Raw genomic sequence first — 23,798 nt, 5'->3', positions numbered from 1 at the left:
AACTTAATTTTTTCTAAGTTTGTTCTCAAGACTCTCCTGAAATTTTGGAATAGATGCAAGTCCTATTTGCATCATATCCAAGATTTAGGGGTCCAGCACATGTGTTGAAAGAAAAGGCTGAAAAGTTGGAGTCTAGGTTAGAGATGTGTCTGTTTGTGGGATATCCTAAAAATACCAAGAGATAATATTTATAATCCTCTAGATATGAGGGTTTTTGTTAACACAAATACAACTGTCCTAGAAGATAAGTATATTAATGATCATAGTCCAATAATAAGGTCGTGGTGGAAGAAATGAATAGGAGCAATTCTATCTCATTAATTCCTGGAACACAACCTAGGGCAGACATCCCATGGTGTCAAGTAAAAACTTGGGCAATGTGGTATGAGTGGGAAAGATGAGTAGTCATCTGATCTAATCAATCAATAGAACGTTGAAGATAATGAGGAGGTAATGGCGTCGCCTAATGGTAATGTCAGTATTGATTAAAATATTACGTTTCAAAGATGCCCCAGTCCTAGATCAATTGTCCCTTAAACAAAGTTGGAAGATTATCGATTCACCTTCAAGGTACTAGTTGAGTGGAGAGTCCAATATGGTGATCTCCATGGTACAAGTTGATTGTTTGACTTCATATAAGGAGATTATGGATGATGTGGATGCAGCGATCTATTTAAGAATCGAAACCTTCGATTATCGAGTTTTTGGAATAGAGGTTCGACAAAGTGATTAAGACATTTGATTTTAATCAGAACTTTGGTAAATCCTGTATCTGTAAGAAGATACAAGACAAAATTGTATTTTTTCCTAGTGCTTATGTAGATGATATTTAATCCATTAGAAATAATGTGGGTGCATTATTGTCTACGAAAGCTTGGTTGGTCCAATAGTTTCATATGAAAGCATAGTGAAGCTAGCTATGTTCTAATTTTCAGTTCTTGAGAGATCAAAAGAAAAAGACAATAGACTTGTACTAAGTCTCTTATGTTGACAAGATACTTGTCAGATTTGCTAGGCAAGGTTTTTCCCTCAAGTATCGAATCCAACTCTTCAAGGGTTAGTTCACAAAGACTCCTAAAGAGATCGATACATGAGAAATATGCCTTATGCGTTGGTAATTTAGTCTCATGTATGCTATGCTAAGCCTTAGGATTGAAACGCTGAATGGCGATAAAGCATATCTTTTAGTACCTAAGGAGAACAAGGAATTATATGCTCGTTGCTAGATATTATTTCAATAGATTAAAAGGATTTAGACCACCAGAGTGATGAAGACTATTACATGTCTACATTGGTATTGTTGTTTACACTTTATGGCAGGGCCATTATTTGGATAAATATCATGCAATCATGCATTGTTGATTCCACCATTGATTCCAAGTATGTAGCAGCTTATGAAGCTACCAAATTGGCTGTATGACTTGGAAATCCCTATAGACATCGTGGTGGTGCTTGCATTTGCACATGTCTCTACACTGCATTGGGATAACAGTGAGATTGTGGCAAATGTTAAAGAACCATGAGTCATGAGAAGGATAAACACATTGAACGGAAATGTCATCTCTTAAGAGAGATATTTGGTAAAGATAATGTAGTTGTCAGTAACATTGCTACTGAGATAATCTTGTAGACTATTTTACTAAGGCGATCGGCTAAGTTTTCGAGGGACACCTGAATGACACGAGGTTGCAAGACATGACACATATGCTCTAGGGCACGTGGGAGATTTGTTGGGTTGTGTGCCCATACAGTATATTTGGTATGAAAAATTAATTGTTTATAATAAATAAATTGTTGTTATAAAATGAGAGGAAAAGAGAATAGAGAAAACTCAAAAAGAATAGAGAAAACTCAATAAACTTTTTATGTGTATTATTGAAAACCAAAGCTCTATATTTATAGGTAAGAATCAGGGATATAATGGTAATAATTTCTAGGGCTACATGGGTACAAATGTCATTCACCAATAAACTTTAATGGACTTTCCATTTACAACACTCCCCCTTGAATGACATATTACAAAATATCTACCTTGTTAAAACTTTGTTTGATAAAAACCCAATGGGAAAAAAATCAAATGAAGGAAAAAGCGTACAGTTATTTTGCAGTATTAAAATTAAATACTGCCTCATTAAAACCTTGCTAGGAAAACCCAATCGAACAAAACCTAAGCGAAGGAAAAAGAGTACAACTACTCCCCCTGATGTTGATCACTGAAAATCTTTGAGTCGATGCATTCCAATCTCATGAACTAATTTCTTGAATGTAGATGTTGGCAACACTTTTGTGAATAGATCAGCCACATTGTCACTTGAGCGAATTTGTTGAATATCAGTGTCACCATTCTTCTGAAGTTCATGTGTATGAAAGAATTTTGGAGAAATATGCTTCGTCTTGTCGCCTTTGATATAGCCTCCCTTGAGTTGTGCGATATAAGCTGCATTATCTTCAAACAAAATTGTTGGATTATCTTTTGTTGAAGTCAATCCACATGATGATTGGATATGATGGGTCATATTCCTCAACCATACACATTCTCGCTCTACTTCATGGATTGCAATAATCTCAGAATAATTTGAAGATGTTGCTGTCAAGGATTGCTTCACAGATCTCCATGAAATAGCTATTCCTCCACGTGTAAACACATATCCTGTTTGTGATTTAGCTTTATGTGGATCGGAGAGATAACTTGCATCTGCATATCCCACTAAAGCAGATCCTAACTTTGGAGAATAAAACAGTCCCATATCAATAGTACCTTTTAGTTAAGGAAAAATATGTTTAACACCATTCCAATGCCTTTGAGTTGGTGTAGAGCTATATCTTGCAAGGAGATATACAGAAAAAGCTATGTCAGGTCGAGTGCAATTTGCAAGATAAGTTAATGCTCCAATTACACTAAGGTATGGTACTTTAGGACCAAGAATCTTTTCTCCATCTTCAAGTGGACGAAATGGATCTTTTTTCACATCAAGTGATCGAACAACCATAGGTGATGGCAATGGATGTGCATTATCCATATAAAAGCGTTTCAAGACTTTTTTGTATAAGTAGATTGATGAACAAATAATCCCTCTGGCAAATGTTCAATTTGTAATCCAAGACAAAATTTGGTTTTCCCAAATCTTTCACCTCAAATTCATTTCTCAAATAATCTGCAGTTTTGTTCAGCTCTTCAGGAGTTCCAATTAAATTTAAATCATCAACATAAACTGCCACAATTGTAAATCCAATATTTGTTTTCTTTATGAAAACATATGGGCAAATATCGTCATTTTTATAACCCTCTTTCAACAAATATTCGCTGAGGTGATTATACCACATGCGTCCGAATTGTTTCAATCCATATAATGATTTTTGCAATTTAATTGAGAACATAGTTCTCGGACATGTATCATTTATTCCTGGCACCTTAAATCCTTCAGGGACTTTCATATATATGTCACTGTCAAGTGAACCAATAGGTAGGCAGTTACTACATCCATAAGACGCATATCAAGCCCTTGTGACACGGTCAAACTAAAGAACCTAAAAGTGATGGTATCCATTACGGGAGAATATGTTTCCTCATAATCAATTCCCGGTCTTGGGAGAAACCTTGAGCCACTAGTCGGGCTTTGTATCTTGTAATTTCATTATTCTCATTTCTCTTTCGTACAAAAACCCATTTGTATCCAACAGGGATTACATTTTCAGGTGTTCGAACTACTAGTCCAAACACTTTTCGTTTCTCTAAAGAATTCAGTTCTGCCTGTATGGCTTCTTTCCATTTTGGCCAATCATTTCTATTTCGACAGTCATTAACAGACTGTGATTCAGGATCCTCATTTTGCATAATATCAAGAGCCATGTTAAAGGCGAAAATATTGTCTATAACAATATTATTCCATTCCCATAATTTATGAGATATCATATAATTTATTGAGATCTCATTATTTTCGGACACCTCTAGTTCTTCAGGAACCGTACATTCAATATTTGATTGATCAATCTTTTCTAATGTAATTTCTTCTGAAGTTTTTGGTTGGTTTTTCTCCTGTACTCTTCTTTTTTGAGGTACAGAGTCTTTTGAACCAACTGGTCGACGATGCTTCTGGAATATTTGAGATTCATTTGCCACAGCAGATTGTCCTGCAGGGAAATTAATTTTTGCTGAAATATTTTCTGCTGGAATATATGACTTTGTCACTTTTCTCGTGTCAACAAATATATCAGATAGTTGAATTGCAACTCTTTGCAAATGAATGATTTTTTCAACCTCTTGTTCACATTGATTACTGCAGGGATCAAAGTGAGATAGAGTTGTCTCAGTCCAAGAAATTTTATCTTGTTTTTCAGGATGTAGTTTTTCTCCTCCCAAAGTTGGGAAAGTCATTTCATCAAAATGACAATCTGCAAAACGTGCAGTAAATAAGTCACCCGTTAAAGGTTCAAGATATCTAATAATAGATGGTGAATCAAAACCCATATAAATCCCAAGTCTTTGTTGGGACTCATTTTAGTACGTTGTGGGGGTGAAATAGGAACTTGGACAGCACAACCAAAAACCCGTAGGTGAGAAATATCTGGTTCATGATCAAATGCAAGTTGTAAAGGTGAATATTGATGATAGGCAGTTGGTCTTATACGAACCAATGATGCAGCATGTAATATGGCATGACCCCAAACAGAAATTGAGAGTTTTGTTTTCATAAGTAATGGTCTAGCAATAAGTTGTAGACGTTTAATAAACGATTCCACTAAACCATTTTGTGTATGAACATGTGCAACTGAATGTTCAATTTCAATCTCAATTGACATACAATAATCATCAAATGCTTGTGATCTAAATTCACCAACATTGTCAAGACGAATAGTCTTGATTGAGTAATCGGGAAATTGTGCTCGCAATTTTATGATTTGAGCAAGTAGTCTAGCAAATGCTACATTCCTAGTTAAAAGTAGGCAAACATGTGACCATCTTGTAGAAGAATCAATTAATACCATAAAGTAACAAAATGGTCCACATGGTGGGTGTATTGGCCCACATATATCTCCATGTATTCTTTTCAAGAAAGTTGGAGATTCAATATTGACCTTTGTAGTTGAAGGTCTAATGACTAACTTGCCTTACGAACAAGCTACACATGGATAATCATTAGATAAAAGAATCTTCTGGTTCTTTAAAGGATGTCCATGTGAGTTTTTTATTATTCGACGCATCATTATGGCTCCTGGATGTCCAAGTCGATCATGTCAAAGTATAAAACTTTTTGAATCAACGAACTTCTGGTTCGTAACATTATTTGATTCGACCATTTTTATAAATGTAAAATACATGCCAGACGGGAATGCATGAAAATTTTCTTTTATCTACTTCTTGTCAGATACAAAAGAAGTGATGCAAAGATATTCAACATTATTTTCTTGTATCTTCTCAATGTGATATTCATTGCAGCCAATATCTTTAAAACTAAGCAAATTTATTCTGGATTTGTTAGAATAAAGTGTATCGTCAATATATAATTTTGTATTATTTGGTAAAATAATACAATAATAATACAAGCTCTTCCGGAGTCTTCAACTATATTCGACGTACCCGATATCGTGTTAAGATTATTTTTAGCTAATATTAAGTCCAAAAAGCATTTTTTGTCTTGAAGAATAGTATGTGTAGTTGCACTATCTGAACCATTTATTTTCCCTTGATTGATCTCTGGTAGAGATCCACAAGATGTTTTGAGGTACGACACGTACGTGCCTAATGCCATTTCATTCCACATTTGAAGCAACTTTTTTCATGCTCATTTTTAGATTTGTCACTCTCGTTTGCTTTGTACCTTTTGAATTTATTGCCTTGTTGTTGATAACTTTGTTGATTATTTCTTCCATGATTTATTCCACGTACACGTCCGTGTCCGTGTCCACGTCCAAATCCATGTCCACGTCCACGTCCACATCCGCATCCACGTCCGTGTCTACGTCCTTGTCTTGATATTGTATTTGCTCCAGACAATGTAGTACCATTTGCTTCAGGCAATGGTACAGAACCAGTTGGACGTAATTCATGATTTTTCATCAACAATTCATTATTTTGTTCAGCAACTAGTAGGCAAGATATAAGTTCTGGGTACTTTTTGAAACCACGCTCGCTACTGCAGGAGCACATTCGAGGCATGAAAGGTGGAGAAAGTTTTTTCCAGCGTATCTTCATCGGTGATTTTTTCTCCACACAGTTAACTTTGAACATATTCTGAACAATTCAGAATTGTACTCACTAACCGTTTTAAAGTCTTGCAAACGAAGGTGCATCCACTCATAACGTGCTTTGGGGAGGACTATAGTCCTCTAATAATAAAATCTTTCAGTTAACTTTTTCAAAAGAACTTGTGGATCTTTCTTAGTGAGATATTCAATTTTTAATCCATCGTGAAGATGGTGATGGAGGAAAATGAGTGCTTTTGCACGATCCTGCAGGGATTCATTGTTTCCTTCTTTTATTGTCTCTCCCAGACCCTTTGAGACGAGATGGATATCAGCAACCAGTATCCATGACAAATAATTTTTACCAGATATGTCAAGTGTAGCAAACTCAAGTTTCGTAATGTTTGCCATTTGTTTAACTACACAATAAAAAATACAATTAGTTTCGAAGAATATGATTAATCATCACATGTTAATCAAATAGTCGATATCAACATGACTTTAAGTTACGTGTTTTCCTCTAGGGATAAACACTAATTTGAAATAATATGTTCTTTGAAACATATGCTACTTCTGAAGCACATTATATTTTGTTATTATTTCTTCAAGTGTAATTTTTTAATATTCTTCTGGAATATTGAGAGTTATAATTTATGCTCTTCAGCAGCAAATAATATTCTTATAATGTTGTGCTACTTCTGGAGCAACAACGAATAGATCTATGATTAATATTCTTCTGAAATATTAATTATAATGTTGTGCTACTTCAGGAGCAACAACAATTAAAAATAAATTTAATGTAATGTTTCATAACTAAACATAAAAAAAATGATAATACATCCAATTGCTCACCATTAATTAATATACAAACACATGTAAAATATTATTTTGAATTAATAACGTGAGTCAAGTGAAACACAAAAAAATTGATGACATGTAGAAACCTATTCACATATTATGGCACGAAATTCTAATTATGTGCAATTAAAAGAATTGAATTAGTATTAACCAATTAAGGCATGAAATTTGCAGAAGCCAATGGATTTGAGAGAAAAGATGAGTTGGGTACAGTTATTTTTTAATTGTATGTTATATATATATATGGAGTCAGCCAAAATAGAGATCTGGAATTGAAGCTTGCTTACAAAGAACATTGACCAATTAAACAAAAAAAAATTATAAACATGTGTAGAATGTAAAGGGCTAATTTAAATATAAGGAGGGTATAGGAACATGAATTAATACATATCAATTGATTTAACTTAAATATATCTCCATAAAAATGCACTTGGATTGATGTAAAGGAAAAAATATTAATTAATTCAAAGAAAGGTACAAAGAAAACATAATGATCGAGAAAGATGAAACCACGTATTGCAGATTCAACATATGTATATGTAAAATTCACGTATTATCAAATTAATTTTGATATATGTGATAGATGATTATGAAAAAAAATTACTACCTTCTAAGAGTTTCGTGCTGATAACGTGTTATAAAATGAGAGGAAAAGAGAATAGAGAAAACTCAAAGAGAATAGAGAAAATTCAATAAACATTTTGTGTGTATTATTGAAAACTAAAGCCCTATATTTATAGATAAGAATCAGGGATACAATGATAATAATTTCTAGGGCTACAGGGGTACAAATGTCATTCACCAATAAACTTTAATGGACTTTCCATTTACCACAATTGTTGTTTTATATATTTATTGCATTATTTATTATTGAGCCTGCAAATTAAAGTCCCAATGATCAGTTGGGTACTTGTGTTGAGAAGTACAGTGTAGCACAACTTATAATTTGATCATAAATAATTTGTTCACAACCAATGTATAAGGGTTGGCGTCTTGTACTAGAAGGTTGTAGTGTAGACCGATTCACTTTTCAGGTTTGTGATTTGTCATTATCACATAAATAGTTAAAGGTGACACTAGTACACTTGGAGTGTATTGAACGGATCGCGTGTCGAATTTAATTCTATAGCATGATCGTGTGAAGAATTAAATTCCACTTGACGCTATGTATTTCATTTAAATCCCTTGACATGATCATGTATATATTTTCGTGATTTTAATGGTTATCAATGGGTGAAATCAATTAGATTGGTCAAATATCTCGATAAGTTGGAAACTTGAGAATGAGCGGAGTGGGGAACGTGAATTCTTGTTGGGAACTATCACCCTGAAAAATGGGTAGAGTGACTGTTTAAATATTTTCTTTTGAACGGTTAAAGCTCAGTATTTAGCGATGGCTAAACTTCGACATCTGTGATTAGTTCACAGGATCGTTGAAGAAAATGATACCTAAGTTAGTGAGTATAATTAGATTGGCAAAACGGTTATTTATGCTCATACCTAATTATCAGATCTCGAACAGGGATAAAATACATATACGATAGGAATGTATTACAGATTTATTGGCTTCTGTAATCTTATATATTTCAAAAGTTCAGTCTTTTGCCTTTAGTGGAAAAATCAAGAATAACAATTGGATTGGGTGGTCTTGGTTCAACTAAATATGATCTAATTATTGGAGTTTGGATAATATATGTCCAATCTGGTCCCTGTGGTAGCTCGATGAAGTATTAGAACTTAATTAAGGTAATTATAATAGTTTTGGGCTAAATTATAATTACAATAAAATTTTATACTTAGTTGTAATTACTATGAAAGTTGTAAACTTAATTATAAATATAATTAAAGTTCTAAGTCTACACATATAACTAAATGTAAACTAATTGGATTTGGACTTTAGTTTATACTCCTACTTGGATTTTAATTAGAACTCCTATTTGAATGTGGAATTATTATTGTATAAGGATTGAAACTCTTTTATTTCTATAAATAGAGATTAGTTGGAACCTAGACATCCTACGGAATAGAATTTTACAACATTCATAATACATAATTCCATGGTATTCAAATTTTGGAGACAGGGAAAAATTATTTTTCTTAATTCTTCAATTGTCTAATTCAAGAATTAGTTTCTTGATTTAATTAAAAAAAAGTGCCCACCTTCCGATGTAGTCTTGACTTTAGAGAATACCATAGAAAACTTGGAGTTTTGAAGTATCAAATTCTTGGAATTAAAAAGCTGGAAGTTTGTGATTCAAAATTAACAATAATTGATCATCAAATTTAGTAAAAATTCGAATTCTTTATTTTTGGTATAATATACACGTGAACATCTAAACGATCTTATTTTTTAATTAAAGAAATTTTTAATTTCCGGATAATTCCGCTTCCGCATTCCAACAGGTTATTCAATTGTTGTAGTGCTTAATGTGAATATTTCGAGTGGATCAAAGAACGAGAATCTAGTGGAGCTTTTGGCGATGGTGAATCCAGTAGCATTATTTTGATTAAACCGACAGCCAAAGATGCAAATGAAGATTTCTCTCCCATGTTTTAGAGTCTATCTTGGATATCTGATGAAAAAGTCGAGACTTTAGTCAATGTAGCAATCTATAAGGGAAAAGGAAATGTGAAAGGCAATACAAAAGGAAAGGGACTGGCATGATACATTTGACAAGAACTGAATGGATCCATCAAATAGTATAGTTTCTTGTAAATATGTAATGGATAAGAGTACACAATCCAGACATGGTTGTTGCTCCTCAGAAAATCAACCTAAAAGATGAGCTTGACTGGGGGCATTTGAATTTTGGAACAACTTATTAGATTTTATTAACTCTTATATTTTATTGTGTTTCATATTTCACGGTTTCTTTAATAAAACTTTATCATACGATAACTTCTTTTACACTTCATTTCATGCTTCACGTTTAGTATGGTTGAATAGATCTTCTTGATACATTTCCAACAGTATGAAGATCATTAAAATTTTGGCTTTTATAATAAAAAGGTTATGACCTCCTGAAATTTCATCGAAAATCTGAGAATTTTGCATGAAATTAAACACAATGAACAGTAACTTTTGCCATTTTTACTCTCATCCATATCTGTTGATGTCCCAAATGCAACCTCAAAAATTGATTTTGTCATGTCCATGTTTGGCTTTGATTAAAATCTGAGTTTAATTCGAGTCTAAATCAAACAATCAATATTGACCACATCTTTTATGGATCCCGCAACTTTTTAATCACACATTTCAAAGAATTTTATCACAATCTACTTAAAACTTTAATTTTAATTCTTACCAAACATCCTTCATATTTGACTACACAAATGACTCAGAACGTCGAAATTAGTCGCATGATGAATAAGAAATTTTTTTTCTAGAACAGTGTGGCGACAGTGACATGTCCCCCATTTTTTTATTAATTTAAAAAATACATAATTGCAAATTGGTCCCACACGTAAGGGCACGTTTGGGACCCGATTTCAATTTTAAAAATTGCAGTTTGATCCTTGAATTTTTTTTTATTTTTCAATATAAATAAATTAATTTTTAGATAGTTAATTTTATTTTTTTATGTAATGCTTAAAATAAATTTGTAAAAAACATTAAAAATATTTTTAAACTTATTATGTTCTAAATTATATTTATTAAATCAATAATATTTATTAAGTGGTATTTAGTTAGTGGGAGTTGTTGTTTAAGTACTCTCATTTTCTTTTAAAATAAAAAAAAGTACTCTGAAAGTATTTAAAATACAACATTTTATATATGTTCATGAGTTATTTAGGTCGAACTATTGCTCATTGCCCAGCTGGAAAAGGGGGTTTCATTAAAAGAGGGCAGGCTTTAATTCTTGACAAAGGTCGTTTAGTATGATTTCCAATCGAGATGATTGAACCCACATACTAATCCGATGATTGAGCCTTGTGTGGTTGCCGACCTTTCATCTTTTAGGCTTCTATGTTTTTGCCTTCAATTATTGACAAATTTAACTAAATAATACAATTATACTCATCGACATGCCATATATTGATTGAATATTTAATTAGTGTTACATAGTAATTTTGTTATCCAGTATACAATAATTATTGAAAGATAGTTGATAAATTTCGATCACACTTTTTATCAAAAACTTTTGTCCATATGTAAAGTTGGTCACAAATATACTCTACTGTTGCCAAATACAATTTTAATATGCATGTTTCAAATTCAATTAATGGACTTTTAACTACGTCTAAAGAAATTCTAATCAACTGAAGTGTGACATCGAGTCCATTAGTTCAACTTTATATAAAATTGCATTGTTTGTGTGGCAAACACTGACTAGTTGCAATAAATTAAGTTGAGTGATTCAATTAAATTTTGGCTGAAGCTTGTATTGATAGTTTGCGCTCTACTTTAATAAATTTTTGAGAAAAATATATTTTGGAATAATTACTTTTTGAAAAATGTGCGGTTAAAAAAGAAGGAAATTTTTGTTATTTACGTATAGTATTATTTTATCAAAGAATGTGTGATAGAGAAAAAACTAAAAAAATAGATTATAATTTTAATGAAGTCCAAATAAATTAATAATTTTTAAAAATAAAAATTTAAAAGAAAATGATAGAGGAAGCATCGAAGAAACCAACACTCGTGCTTTTTTCGTGAATTGATAATTGACCCCATCATTATCAACATTTGTAGATGGCTTTCTGTATTGCTCTAAACATTTCTGATATTTACCTCTATTCGAGTTCAATTTATTATCCTAATTTTTATTTATTTATTCATTTTTTGATATTTTTATGTTTCTGACTAGTTCCTGATTGTGCTTAGTTTGCAGGATAAGTTATGGAGATTTTTGCTTTAGTCAGTCACCCCACCCCACCCCCCACCCCTCCTTAAGAATTAGCATAGAAGAAAGGCTTTTCATTATCAACTGTAAATTGTTTTCAACCAGTATTCCATTGAACAGCTTGCCTGGGAACACAATTGAATAACTATTTTATTTTTTTCTTTTCAATATTGACATCAAGAAGATTTTCGTGTTTTGCAAAATATAGGTAGAATTTGTTGATGTGTGAGTTCATTTTTTGGTGGGATAAGTTAAAGGGAAATTGCAGTTGCAGTATTCTAAAATTATCACTTTGACTCCAACAAAATTCTCTTGATTTTAAGATTTCAAAAATTTTAGTTGATACGAAATGACTCAACAAAAGACATACACACGACAAATATTTGGAGACTTCAAATCAAAAAACTTTTATTAGGGTCATTTCAAATCGAGTAAATTAATTCTGAGTTACGTAGTAATTCTGTTAACGAGATTGACAATTGTTATAAAATTTATAAATTTTGATAGCACATATTTTACCAAAAGCTATTGTTCATATGTAAAGTTGGTCACAAATATACTTTGGCCATGGTTTGGTGGTCTTAAATTTCAAAAAACATAGATTTGAATAGCATTTATTGGAAAATGCGTGGGGTTGGAGAAAATTTTGAGTTTATGTATATAATATTTTCTACTCGTTTTGCCTCTATTAAATTATAATTCATTTTTTCCCTTTTCTTATCAACCACATATTCTCCAATAAAATAATTTTAGGTTTATATTATGTGTACACCGTTACACCCCCTCCATGTGAGGGGGTGTCAACGTAAAAGTGTATGCACAGCATAATCCATAATATTATACGTAAACTTAGAACTTTTCTTTATTTTTAATCACATATTCTATAAAAAATTATTATTTTAAAATCAAATTCTCATTATTATGAGAGAATAATGGGGGTCAAATGGATGCTTTATTGTGTGAATGTGTAATTGAATATGAGTATGATAAATAAATTAATATATATTGTTGCCAAATACGAGTCTGATATTTATGTTCCAAATTCAATTAAGGAATTTTAACTCAATCAAATATTCTAATCAAGTAAAGCATAACTTCAAGTTTATGAGTTCAACTGTTATATAAGTGTTTGAATTGTAACGAACACTTATTAGAAGTAATAAAATTAAGTTGAATGATTGAATTAAAATTTGGCTAAAGGTTGGATTGATCACATTGATTTATATCTACATGTAAAGTTATTATTATTTCTATTGACTAAAGAAAAATAAAAAAAAATCAAGAAATGATAAGAGGAAGCAACAAAGGAACCAACACGTGCTTTTTTCTCGGATCGATTGTTGATGATTGACCCCACCATTATCACCACCATTATTGATAATTGACCCCACCAATATTGAGTATTGATAATTGATCCCACCATTATCACCATCATTATTGATTTATTCTTTTAGATTTCAATCCTACCGCGTGAAGTATTGACTCGGACCAATGGTTTGGTTTGGTTTCTTCTAAATTTGCATAGTGATGCAACTCGCCTTTTTATCCAAAGTCCAAATTAAAATCTATATTCTACACCATGTTTAAATAGAGGACATGGATAAAATACTTTACTCCTTTCTGGAAGTTAAAAAGGTTAATAAAAATTTAACTTAAAATCAACGATTAATTTTAATCACTTATTTTAAGGGATTCACAATTTTGAGCAATTTTTTTCAACTATACATTTGATCAACTTATGTCAAAATTTATCAAAACTAATTTCTAGTTAAATTAAATAGGGCTTGATTTCAATAGAAAATAAAGAACTCTTTCAAAAGCTTTGCATTATATATGCTAGTTTACATGGATATATAATAGAAAATATAATACTAACACGAAAATCATGAATCGTCCTTGGTGCTCCCCCACACCTTTAAGGGTTTTTTATTTTCACAAAACTTTTAAGAAAATTTTTAGTAGATTTTTAGTAAAAATTAATGTAATATGTCGTTAAAAAGTTGATAAAAAAATAAAGTTATGGATTGCATGAAATATTTGTTTAAAACTAAAATTTAATCAGTTAAAAAGTTGAAATTTTTTATCAAAACTTCATCAAACAAAGAACTAAAGAAAAATAAAAATAATAAAATATTACAACCTCTCCCAAACCCTTACCTTGCTTGGTCTTACTGCCTTTATCACCTATGTAAAAGGTTGAGTGATTCAATTAAATTTTGGCTAAAGGCTGGATTGATCACAATTATTTGCAATTATTTCTCATGTTAAGATGCCAACGTTTTCAACACATGCAGTTCCCACCTCCTATAGTGATTGATGTTCAATTATTTGTGAGGAGGGGGGTGTACATATAGCATAATTCATAATATTATACATAAACTCTAAATTTTTTCTTCATTTTTAATCACATATTCTCTAAAAAATTATTATTTTAAAATCAAATTCTCATTATTATAGAGAATAATGGGGCCAAATGGACGTTTTATTATGCGAATGTGTGATTGAAAATGAGCATGAGAAATAAATTAATATATGTTGTTGCTAAATACGAGTTTAATATTTATGTTTCAATTTCAATTAACAAATTTTAATATTCTAATCAAGTAAAGCGTGACATTAAGTTTACGAGTTCAATTGTTATATAAGATTGTAGTATTTGAATTGCGAACACTTACTAGTTGTAATAAAATTAAGTTGAATGATTGAATTAAATTTTGGCTAAAGGTTGGATTGATCACATTAATTTATATCTATATGTAAAGTTGTTATTATTTCTATTGACCAAAAAAAATAAAAAAAATAAAGAAATGATAAGAGGAAGCAACAAAGAAACCAACACGTGCTTTTTTCTCCGATTGATTGTTGATAATTGACCCCACCATTATCACCACCATTATTGATTATTGATAATTGATCCCACCATTATCACCACTATTATTGATTTACACTTTAGATTTCAATCCTACAATGTGAGAGATATTGACCCCGGACCAATGGTTTGGTTTCTTCTAAATTTGCGTAGTGATGCCATTCGCCTTTATAACCAAAGTCCAAATTAAAATCTATATTCTACACCAAGTCTAAATAGAGGATATGAATAAAATACTTTGCTCCTTTCTGGTTAAGTTAAAAAGGTTAATGAAAATTTAAGTTAAAGTGCTTGTTTGGTACATATTTCAAGTCAATTAAAATTAATTTTTTGACCGTTATTTCATTATTCCAGCTGTCGTTTTTGAATTTTTCTCTTATAGATAGGACCCACTTTATCTCTAATAGTCAAAAAATCAATTTTCAAAATCTCTACCAAACAAACACAAAATCAACGATTAATTTTAATCACTTATTTTAAGGAATTCACACTTTTGATCAATTTTTCAACTATACATTTGATCAACTTATGTCAAAACTTATCAAAATTAATTTTAGTTAAACTAAATAGGGCTTAATTTCAATAGAAAATAAAAAAACTCTTTCAAAAGCTTTGCATTATATGTGCTGTAATTTACATAGATATATATATAATCAAAAATATAATACTAACAGGAAAATCATGAATCGTCCTTGGTGCTCGCCCACCCCTTTAAGGGTTTTTTACTTTTACAAAACTTTTAAGAAAATTTTTAATAGATTTTGATTCAAAATTAACGTAATATATTGTTAAAAAGTTGATAAAAAATAAAGTTATGGATTGCATGAAATATTTGTTTAAAGCTAAAATTTAATAAGTTAAAAAGTTGACAAATTTTATCAAAACTTCATCATACAAAGTACTAAAGAAAAATAAAAATAATAAAATATTACCTTGCTTGCTTTTACTATCTTTATCGCCTGTGTAAAAGGTTGAGTGATTCAATTAAATTTTGGCTAAAGACTGGATTGATCAAATTATTTGCTATTAATTCTCATTATTTCTCATGTTAAGGTGCCCATTTGTTCAACAAACACGGTTCCCAGCTCAGGTGGTGATTGATGTTCAATTATTTGTGCCCCCACCACTATAAATACAAATTTTCATTATTGCCCCCGTTTGTGTCATTTTTCATCCAAGAACGAGGGCCTAATGATCCATTTGATTGTCGACAACTGGATGAAATTTATGAATAAAACTATTTTGACAGAAAATTTTGATCAAAAGGTTGACATAATTGCATGTAGAAGAAAGATTAGATGGAAAAATTAACTGTATTTTAAACTGTTCAATGATAAAATATAATGTGATATTTGGATTGAGAAATGAAAATTAAAGAGAAATAATGGGGCCGACAGGTAATTGCATTTTTATTTTTTTAGATATAAAATCAAAAGAAAGAGAGGAAGGAAAAAAAATGAAAAAAAGAAAGAAGGAAAGAAAATGACAGAGGAAGCAACAAAGAAACCAATACCTTTGCTTTTTTCTCCGATCAATTATTGTCTCCGCGTGAATTGATAATTGACCCCACCATTGTCAGCACTTGTAGACAGCTTTCTCAGTTTGTGAAACGACCACCACAACTTGAAATTTTCCTTTCATTTCTATTCAAGAAGTTAAACTCTCTTTCATTCTATCTTTCATCTATTGTTTCCTTTCTTAAGAAAAAGATAACAATGGCTATCGGAGAAGTTTTTATTGGCGCACTAATTACTGTTTTGCTTGAGAAGTTGGTCTCTGGCGAGCTAATGAAATTCCTGCATGGTGTAGGAATCGACTCCCAGCTGAAAGAATGGCGTAAGAAATTGTTGATGATGGAAGCAGTGCTTACTGATGCTGAAAACAAACAAACAACAAACGGAGCTGTGAAGGAGTGGCTGAAGGATCTGGAGGATTTGGCTTATGATCTGGATGACTTAGTGGATGAGTTGAACACTGAAGCTACCCGGCGCAAAATAAAGGAAAATCACGAAGCCAACAGGCCAAGCACTAGTATGGTACGGAAGCTTATTCCTTCTTGTTGTACTAATTTCTCTTTCCATGATTTTATGTCTGATCGCGGGATGGCTTCCAAGCTGAATGAAATTAGTGGTCGATTGGAAGATCTATTCAAACAGATTAGTATACTCAGTTTGGTCGAGAATGTGAGAGGGAGGCCTTATAGAACAACAGAAAGATTGGATCTGACTTCAGTTGTTGAAGAATCTGGAGTATATGGCAGGGAAAAAGACAGAGAGACTATAATCAATATGTTGTTGGGGGGAGAATCAAGTGATATTCCAATATCTGTGATTCCAATAGTGGGCATGGGAGGTGTCGGCAAAACAACTCTTGCACAACTTGTGTACAATGATGATCGATTAAAGGACGAATTTGATCTGAAGGCGTGGGCTTGCGTTTCAGATCAATTTGATGCTTCAACGGTTACAAAAACCATTCTTAAACAGGTTTCCCCTGGAAGGTATGACGATCATGATTTTAACACGCTTCAGGTGAAACTAAAGCAAAATCTGTCAAACAAGAAATTTCTGTTAGTTTTAGATGATGTTTGGAACGAATATTATGAATATTGGGACATCCTGAAGCATCCATTCCTGGCTAGCAAACTTGGAAGCAAAATCATCGTAACAACTCGTCAGCGTTCGGTGGCGAAAATCATGTCTCATAGTCCAGCTTATGATTTGAATGTGTTGTCGGGTACTGATGCTTTATCATTGTTAGCTCAACATGCACTTGAAGCCAAAACTTTTGATGCACGTCCAGATCTAAGAGATATTGGTAAGGCCGTGGTGGAAAAATGTGGAAACTTGCCACTGGCACTAAAGGCACTTGGAGGGCTTCTGCGGACAATGGGTAGTCCTAATGAATGGGAGGATGTATTGAATAGTGAGAATTGGATGGCAGAAGACAAAAGTAAAATTCTTCCTTCTTTAAAACTGAGTTACCAATATCTGCGTCCACAACTGAAAAGATGCTTTGCTTATTGTGCTCTGTTTCCTAAAGACTTCGAGTTTGACAAGTCCAAGCTAGTGTACCTTTGGATAGCAGAAGGTTTTTTACAAGTATCACAAAGAGAGATGCTAACACAAGTAGGCAGTAAATATTTCGACGAACTGTTTGCGAGATCATTCTTCCAAAGATCAAGTGCCAATGCTTCATATTATGTGATGCATGATCTCCTTAACGATCTAGCTACATTTGTTGATGGAGAAAAATGTTTGAGGATGGACGATGAGTTGAAGGAAAATCTTCCCAGCAGCATATCTGGAAATGTCCGTCACTTGTCATTCATTCCCCATCAATATGAAATGTACCAAAGATTTAATTTTCTGAAGAAAGTTCGAAGCTTAAGAACATTTTTACGCTTACCGTGTCCGCGGTGGTATCCTGAAAGATTCTTTCCCGACAAAGTTTCGGTTGAAATATTGCCGAAATTGCACTGCTTAAGAGTTCTATCATTAAGTGGTTATACGATATATGAGTTGCCAAATTCTATTGGTGATTTAAAACATCTACGGTACCTAGACCTAGCTGAAACTTTATTGAAGTGCTTGCCTGAATCTGTGAGCAACCTTATCAATTTACAAGTGTTGATTCTAAGAGGATGCTACAAACTTACAAAATTACCTGCCAGCATGGAAAACCTCATTAATCTTTTCTATCTGGACATTGCTGGTACTCGTGAATTAAATGAGATGCCTCAAGGAATCGCTCAACTAAAAAGTTTGCAGACATTACCCAAGATGATTGTGAGCAAAAGCAGTGGGATGAGGTTAAAGGATTTGGGGAATCTATCACTTCTACAAGGTAAAATTTCTATTGAGGAATTGCAAAATGTGGTAAATGTTCAGGAAGCAATTGACGCAAGACTAACGTCTAATCCAAGCCTTAACGAAGTAAGGTTGGCATGGAATGGCGAGTTTGGTGATTCCCGAAATGAAATTCTAGAATTTGACGTGCTTAATGCTTTAGAGCCTCATTATAACTTAAAAAGTCTTGAAATTGATTGTTATGGAGGTTCAAAATTCTCTAATTGGATTGGAGATTTATCATTCAGTAAGTTGGAAAAGATAAGCTTCAGTTTTTGTGGAAATTGCATTACTTTACCATCATTAGGGCAACTACCTTCCCTAAGAGAATTGAGCATTAGATGGATGGATCGAATAAAAGTGATAGGAGCCGAATTTTATGGAGATAAAGGCCTTTTTCCAGAGCTAGAGAGGCTGACTATTGAGGACATGCTAGATTGGGCGGAATGGCTTGGATTAACACATGAAGTAGAAGGTGTTGTCAGATTTCCTCAGCTCTCTAAATTGTGCATACAACGATGTCCCAAATTGGTCAAGATACCGATTCCCTCACTGCCATCCCTTTGTGAATTGAGCATTGGAGGGATGGATCGAGTAAAAGTGATAGGAGCTGAATTTTATGGAGATAAGGGCCCTTTTCCAGCGCTAGAGAGGCTGACTATTGAGGACATGCCAAATTGGGAGGAATGGCTTGGATTAACACATGAAGTAGAAGGTGTTATCAGATTTCCTCAGCTCTCTAAATTGTGCATACGAAAATGTCCAAAATTGGTCAAGTTACCAATTCTCTCATTGCCATCCCTTCGTGAACTAAAAGTGAAAGCGTGTAATGAGGTGGTGCTAAGTCACATGCACAATTTGGAATCTTTAACCCAATTAAATTTGGAGAAAATTTTCAGATTGACTTCAGTTTCAAAAGCATTTATGCAGTTTCCTTTTGCACTTGAAAATTTGGAAGTTTGTGATTGTAACGACCTTGAGACTCTATGGCCAAGTGATCGTATTGCTCAAAGCCTAGTCAACCTACGACGGCTGTCTGTTAACACGTGTCCTAAGCTCTTGACCCTTAGAGACATTGATGCTCTTCCAGTTCTTAGAGACCTTCGCATACTGAAATGTGAATCTCTAGAGTTTGTTCCCAATAGCATATCTTGTCTAAAAAGTTTAGAAATCAGGAATTGTTCCTCATTGAAGACCATGATGAAGCTACAGGATTGCAACACCTCACTTGAATTTCTTTCGGTCGAAATGAGGGTGAATTTTAATTTGACAAATTTACTGGGATCAGTTCACAATTACACAAGTCTCCATCGGCTACATATATATTTCTGTGATGGTCTGGAGTCGTTTCCCCCTGGAGGCTTGCCCACTCCCAATTTGAAATGTCTTTTTACACATGATTGTCAACAATTGAAGTCCTTACCGGATCGGATGGAACTAATTTCATCACTTGAAAGCTTGTTAGTAACGCGTTGTCCTTTATTAGTAGAGCCCTTTCCCCAAAGGAAATTTCCTCCAAATCTGACGGATCTTTCATTCTGTAATTGTGGGAATCTAAAACCCCTGGGGGAGTGGGGCTTACACAAAATCACCTCTCTTGAAATATTCCAATTGAGTCTTTGCTATCAAGAGCTGATTTCCTTCTCTAATGACGACAATGATGATGATAACAACCATTTGCTTCCTCCATCTATAAGGAAATTGAACTTGTTTGACTTTCCCAATCTAGAAAGTCTAACAAAGGGCTTCCAAAACCTCACATCACTTCGGCATTTATGGATCTCCAGATGTCCAAAACTTGTGGCGTTGCCTATGGAAGACCAGCTCGACAGGCTTTGGAGTCTTCATATTGATAAGTGCCCGCTTCTTAAAAAACGGTGTTTGAAGAACGAAGGAGACTACTGGAAAATCATCGCTGACATTCCCGACATTGAAATTGATTAGCGTTCCGTCCATGATCCAGATCAATGATCATGAAACCCTCAAGTAACATATACAATTTGCTGAAACAAACAACACAATTTCGACTTTCCAGAAGAAATTATATCACGCGGTTAGTGTAGTAACTGCGGTTTCTTTAGCAAATTATTTGTTAATTTTTTAGGAAAATGCATATTTATCATATAATGATGTATAGTAATTGATAATTATACGTGACACATTGTTTTATTTCCAGTTCATTGGATAATAAATTTGAGATGTTTTTAATGAGAAACATTTCACTTTAAAATTTTTGTCAAGAACAAAGTGTGATTGATTCAGATCAACGTCCAATTTTGACTTTCCAAAATAAACTGTATCACCAGTTAGTGTAGTAATTGCTGTTTCTTTAGGAAATTATTTGTTAATTTTTCAGAAATATGCATGTTTATCATATAATAATGCATGGTAAGTGATAATCATGTGACACATTGCTTTATTTCCAGTTTATTGGATTCTAAATTTGATATGTTTTTAATGAGAAACATTTCACTTTTAAATTGTTTTGAAGCTTTTATGTAGAACTCCAACTCCAAGTGTGTCAAGTTCAATTATTCATTATATGCTTAGTTAAACGAATGACTGTGACATAGCCTACTTAGCTAGCTATAATCACGCATAAACGTTTTACTTAATCCATTTCCTTTATCCTATGTTGTCATATAATTCTGCTCAAACTCTGTTTTCCAGTTAGTTCCTACTGAATTCTATATACTTTGTTACAGAAATCAATCAACTAAAATTACTTTGTTACAGAAATCAATCATTATTATTTTTCTCTCTTTAGTAGGAAACACATACAATTTATGCACTCTCTCGTTGAGGTTTATTAGTTGATAAGTTTATTTGCAATACTTATTATCGTTTCTTGATTTTGTGCAGTCTTTTCATCATTAGAAGCTCCATGCTCGTTTAGATGCAAAAACTTGATGTTTCCGCTGGAAAGAGAAGCAAAAGTGAGAATTCTAATCCTCTTATGAACACCTGATTACTGTCTGACCGTCCATTGCCAAACAAGTCGGAGGTTCGCAGATTGATTGTATGAGCTCATTATTTCTTAATCATTATTCTGTTCATCGGTATGCAATTTACGATTACCTGAGAATGAAATACTTTTAATCTAAACTACTATGTTCATATGGCAGTAGGGACTTCGCAGATTGGTTGCTTCTTCTCTTTGGATTCTGTAATTGCAGAAAGCCAGGCAGAGGGACAATAAACGTTTGTTAACTCTAATGGGGAAAGTAAGTACATACGAAACGTATGCTATTTTTCATACAGCAATATTTTTTTCTTTTCAAAAAGAATTGACGCTCTCTTTTTCTATGGCCAGTTCTAATTGATGTGGAATATGAGCAATTGGTCTTGAAAAAGGAGCAAACGACTTCGGTAAACCATGTCTACCTTTACTATTATCTTTTATCTCCTATTTATCAGTATGCAAACATTATTCTTATTCTTTTCAGCAAATTATGAGGGACAAACTTAACATCAAGAGAATTCTGGTGCTACTGATTGTATGGTTTCTTGCTTCTTCAAGTTTTCAAGGCAAGTAAATTGCATCTCTTTCCTTTCTAAACTTGTATAACATTGTGTTCAAGACAGTAAATTGTTGCTAAGAAAATCCCGTTAAAATTTAGGGCCCATTTGGGAGTAATTTTAAAAAAGATCACTGGACTGGAGCAATGACTTGTTAGAGAGTGTTTTTACTATCTTATGAATTGTTGGTACATATGACGAATTTTTTGGTACTGTTTTATTTTACTTCTTGATTGGAAATATAGAAAGCTGTTGAATATAATATTTGACTATAAATATTTGACCATATCTAATAGTTTAAATTTTTAGATCAAATGGTTTAACGAGGTATTAGAGTAGGCAAAAGTCCCAGGTTCAAGTCTCACCACCAGCCATTCATTAAAATTGTGCCCATGTAAGGCTTTACTGAAAAGAAGATAATCTTGCTTACACGTGAGATGGCGTGATGAAAATAATATTTAAATGATAAACATTTGATTATTTCTAACAGTTTAAACTTTTAGATCAAATGCTTCAACAATACTCCTGCCTTGTGATTTTATTGTTTTTGACACTGACATGTTCTTCTTCCTCAAAAAGAACAATTCTTGAATGGCAAACTAACATGTTTTTTTCTCATTACCCAAATTATGCATTCACCAAAGATATTAAATGAAGAAATAGACTAGGATTAGTTTGAATCAATTTTGATTTATTTCTATCCATTTCGAAGCAGAAAATTTTTCATCTATTTACTGTGGTTAACTTTTAATGTTTACTGTGGATTCGAAGTATAAAAAATAGGACTAATATTATTGAATATGCAGACCATTTGAGTGATATTAAATTACTCCTTACAAGTATTCTCTCTCTTCTTTCTCTCACCCATTATGCATCAAATGATGGTAAGAATATTCCTTTAATAGATGAATTTGTCTAGTGGAACATAATGGAGTGTACCGATGTACACCTCACTCACATGGGTGTGGGACCCATGTGAAAGAAATAATATTTTATTCGAGTGGGTCTCTCACCCATATGAGTGGGGTGTACACCATTAGGTACATCCCGATATGCCACTAGCAAAACCGTTAATAGATAACCGTTCTATAAAAGTTCATTACTATATAAGCTATATAGGACATGAAATTTTTTGCAAGTAGACCCTCAAATTGATTTACCACCTGGCTCTAATTTTCCGTTTAGCATTTTGTATATAAGAGGAATATCATATTTATTATGTTACTCCTTCTATTTAAATTAGGGAAAATTGTAGCAATGGTCCATAACCTTTCTTTTTTTTTTTAGCAAACATTATCCTGACCTTCAAGTTTTTGTCAGTCGAGGCCTCCAACCTTTGAAAAATTTGCACCTGAGGTCCAAATTTGGCCATTAGTTGACCCGGAATATCTAAAAATTGGATATTTTGACCATTTAAGTAGGACATTTTCGACAGTCTCATAATAACTTTAGATTTTTTAATAAAAACACATTTATATAATAAGGAATAATCTTTTTAAAAAAAAAAAAATCAAAACTAACTTCTTAGTGAATTGCATCCCTTTCCTATTTAAACTTGTATAACATATTTGATAAGGCAAATTGAGCAGTTTTGGATGATATTCTCGTCCCTTCATATCTAGTACTATATATCAAACAAACTAGTAACATTGTGTTTTCATTTTATTTATGCTGATC

General features: G+C 32.7%; 1 protein-coding gene across 6 annotated transcripts; it reads left to right on the top strand.

The window, feature by feature from the left end:
* Positions 1 to 16,317: 16,317 nt before the first annotated feature.
* LOC111386399 (putative disease resistance protein At3g14460) lies at positions 16,318 to 23,611 on the top strand. 6 transcript variants are annotated; one of them, XM_023010891.1, is made up of 5 exons: positions 16,318 to 20,655; positions 21,465 to 21,606; positions 21,742 to 21,826; positions 21,916 to 21,971; positions 22,049 to 23,611. In XM_023010891.1, exon 1 carries the CDS (start codon positions 16,470 to 16,472, stop codon positions 20,544 to 20,546), a length of 4,077 nt encoding a protein of 1,358 aa, XP_022866659.1. In that variant the 5' UTR covers positions 16,318 to 16,469; the 3' UTR covers positions 20,547 to 20,655; positions 21,465 to 21,606; positions 21,742 to 21,826; positions 21,916 to 21,971; positions 22,049 to 23,611. The 6 variants fall into 6 exon arrangements, with proteins under 6 accessions (XP_022866659.1, XP_022866654.1, XP_022866629.1 ...); XM_023010886.1 differs by having other exon boundaries at positions 21,731 to 21,826; XM_023010861.1 differs by having other exon boundaries at positions 21,728 to 21,826.
* The last annotated feature ends 187 nt before the right edge of the window (positions 23,612 to 23,798 follow it).

This window comes from Olea europaea, chromosome 3, assembly GCF_002742605.1.
Source record: "Olea europaea var. sylvestris chromosome 3, O_europaea_v1, whole genome shotgun sequence".
Lineage (NCBI taxonomy): Eukaryota > Viridiplantae > Streptophyta > Magnoliopsida > Lamiales > Oleaceae > Olea > Olea europaea.
The sequence above is the reverse complement of the archived record's forward strand: the minus strand, read 5'-3'. Positions and strand labels throughout refer to the sequence as shown.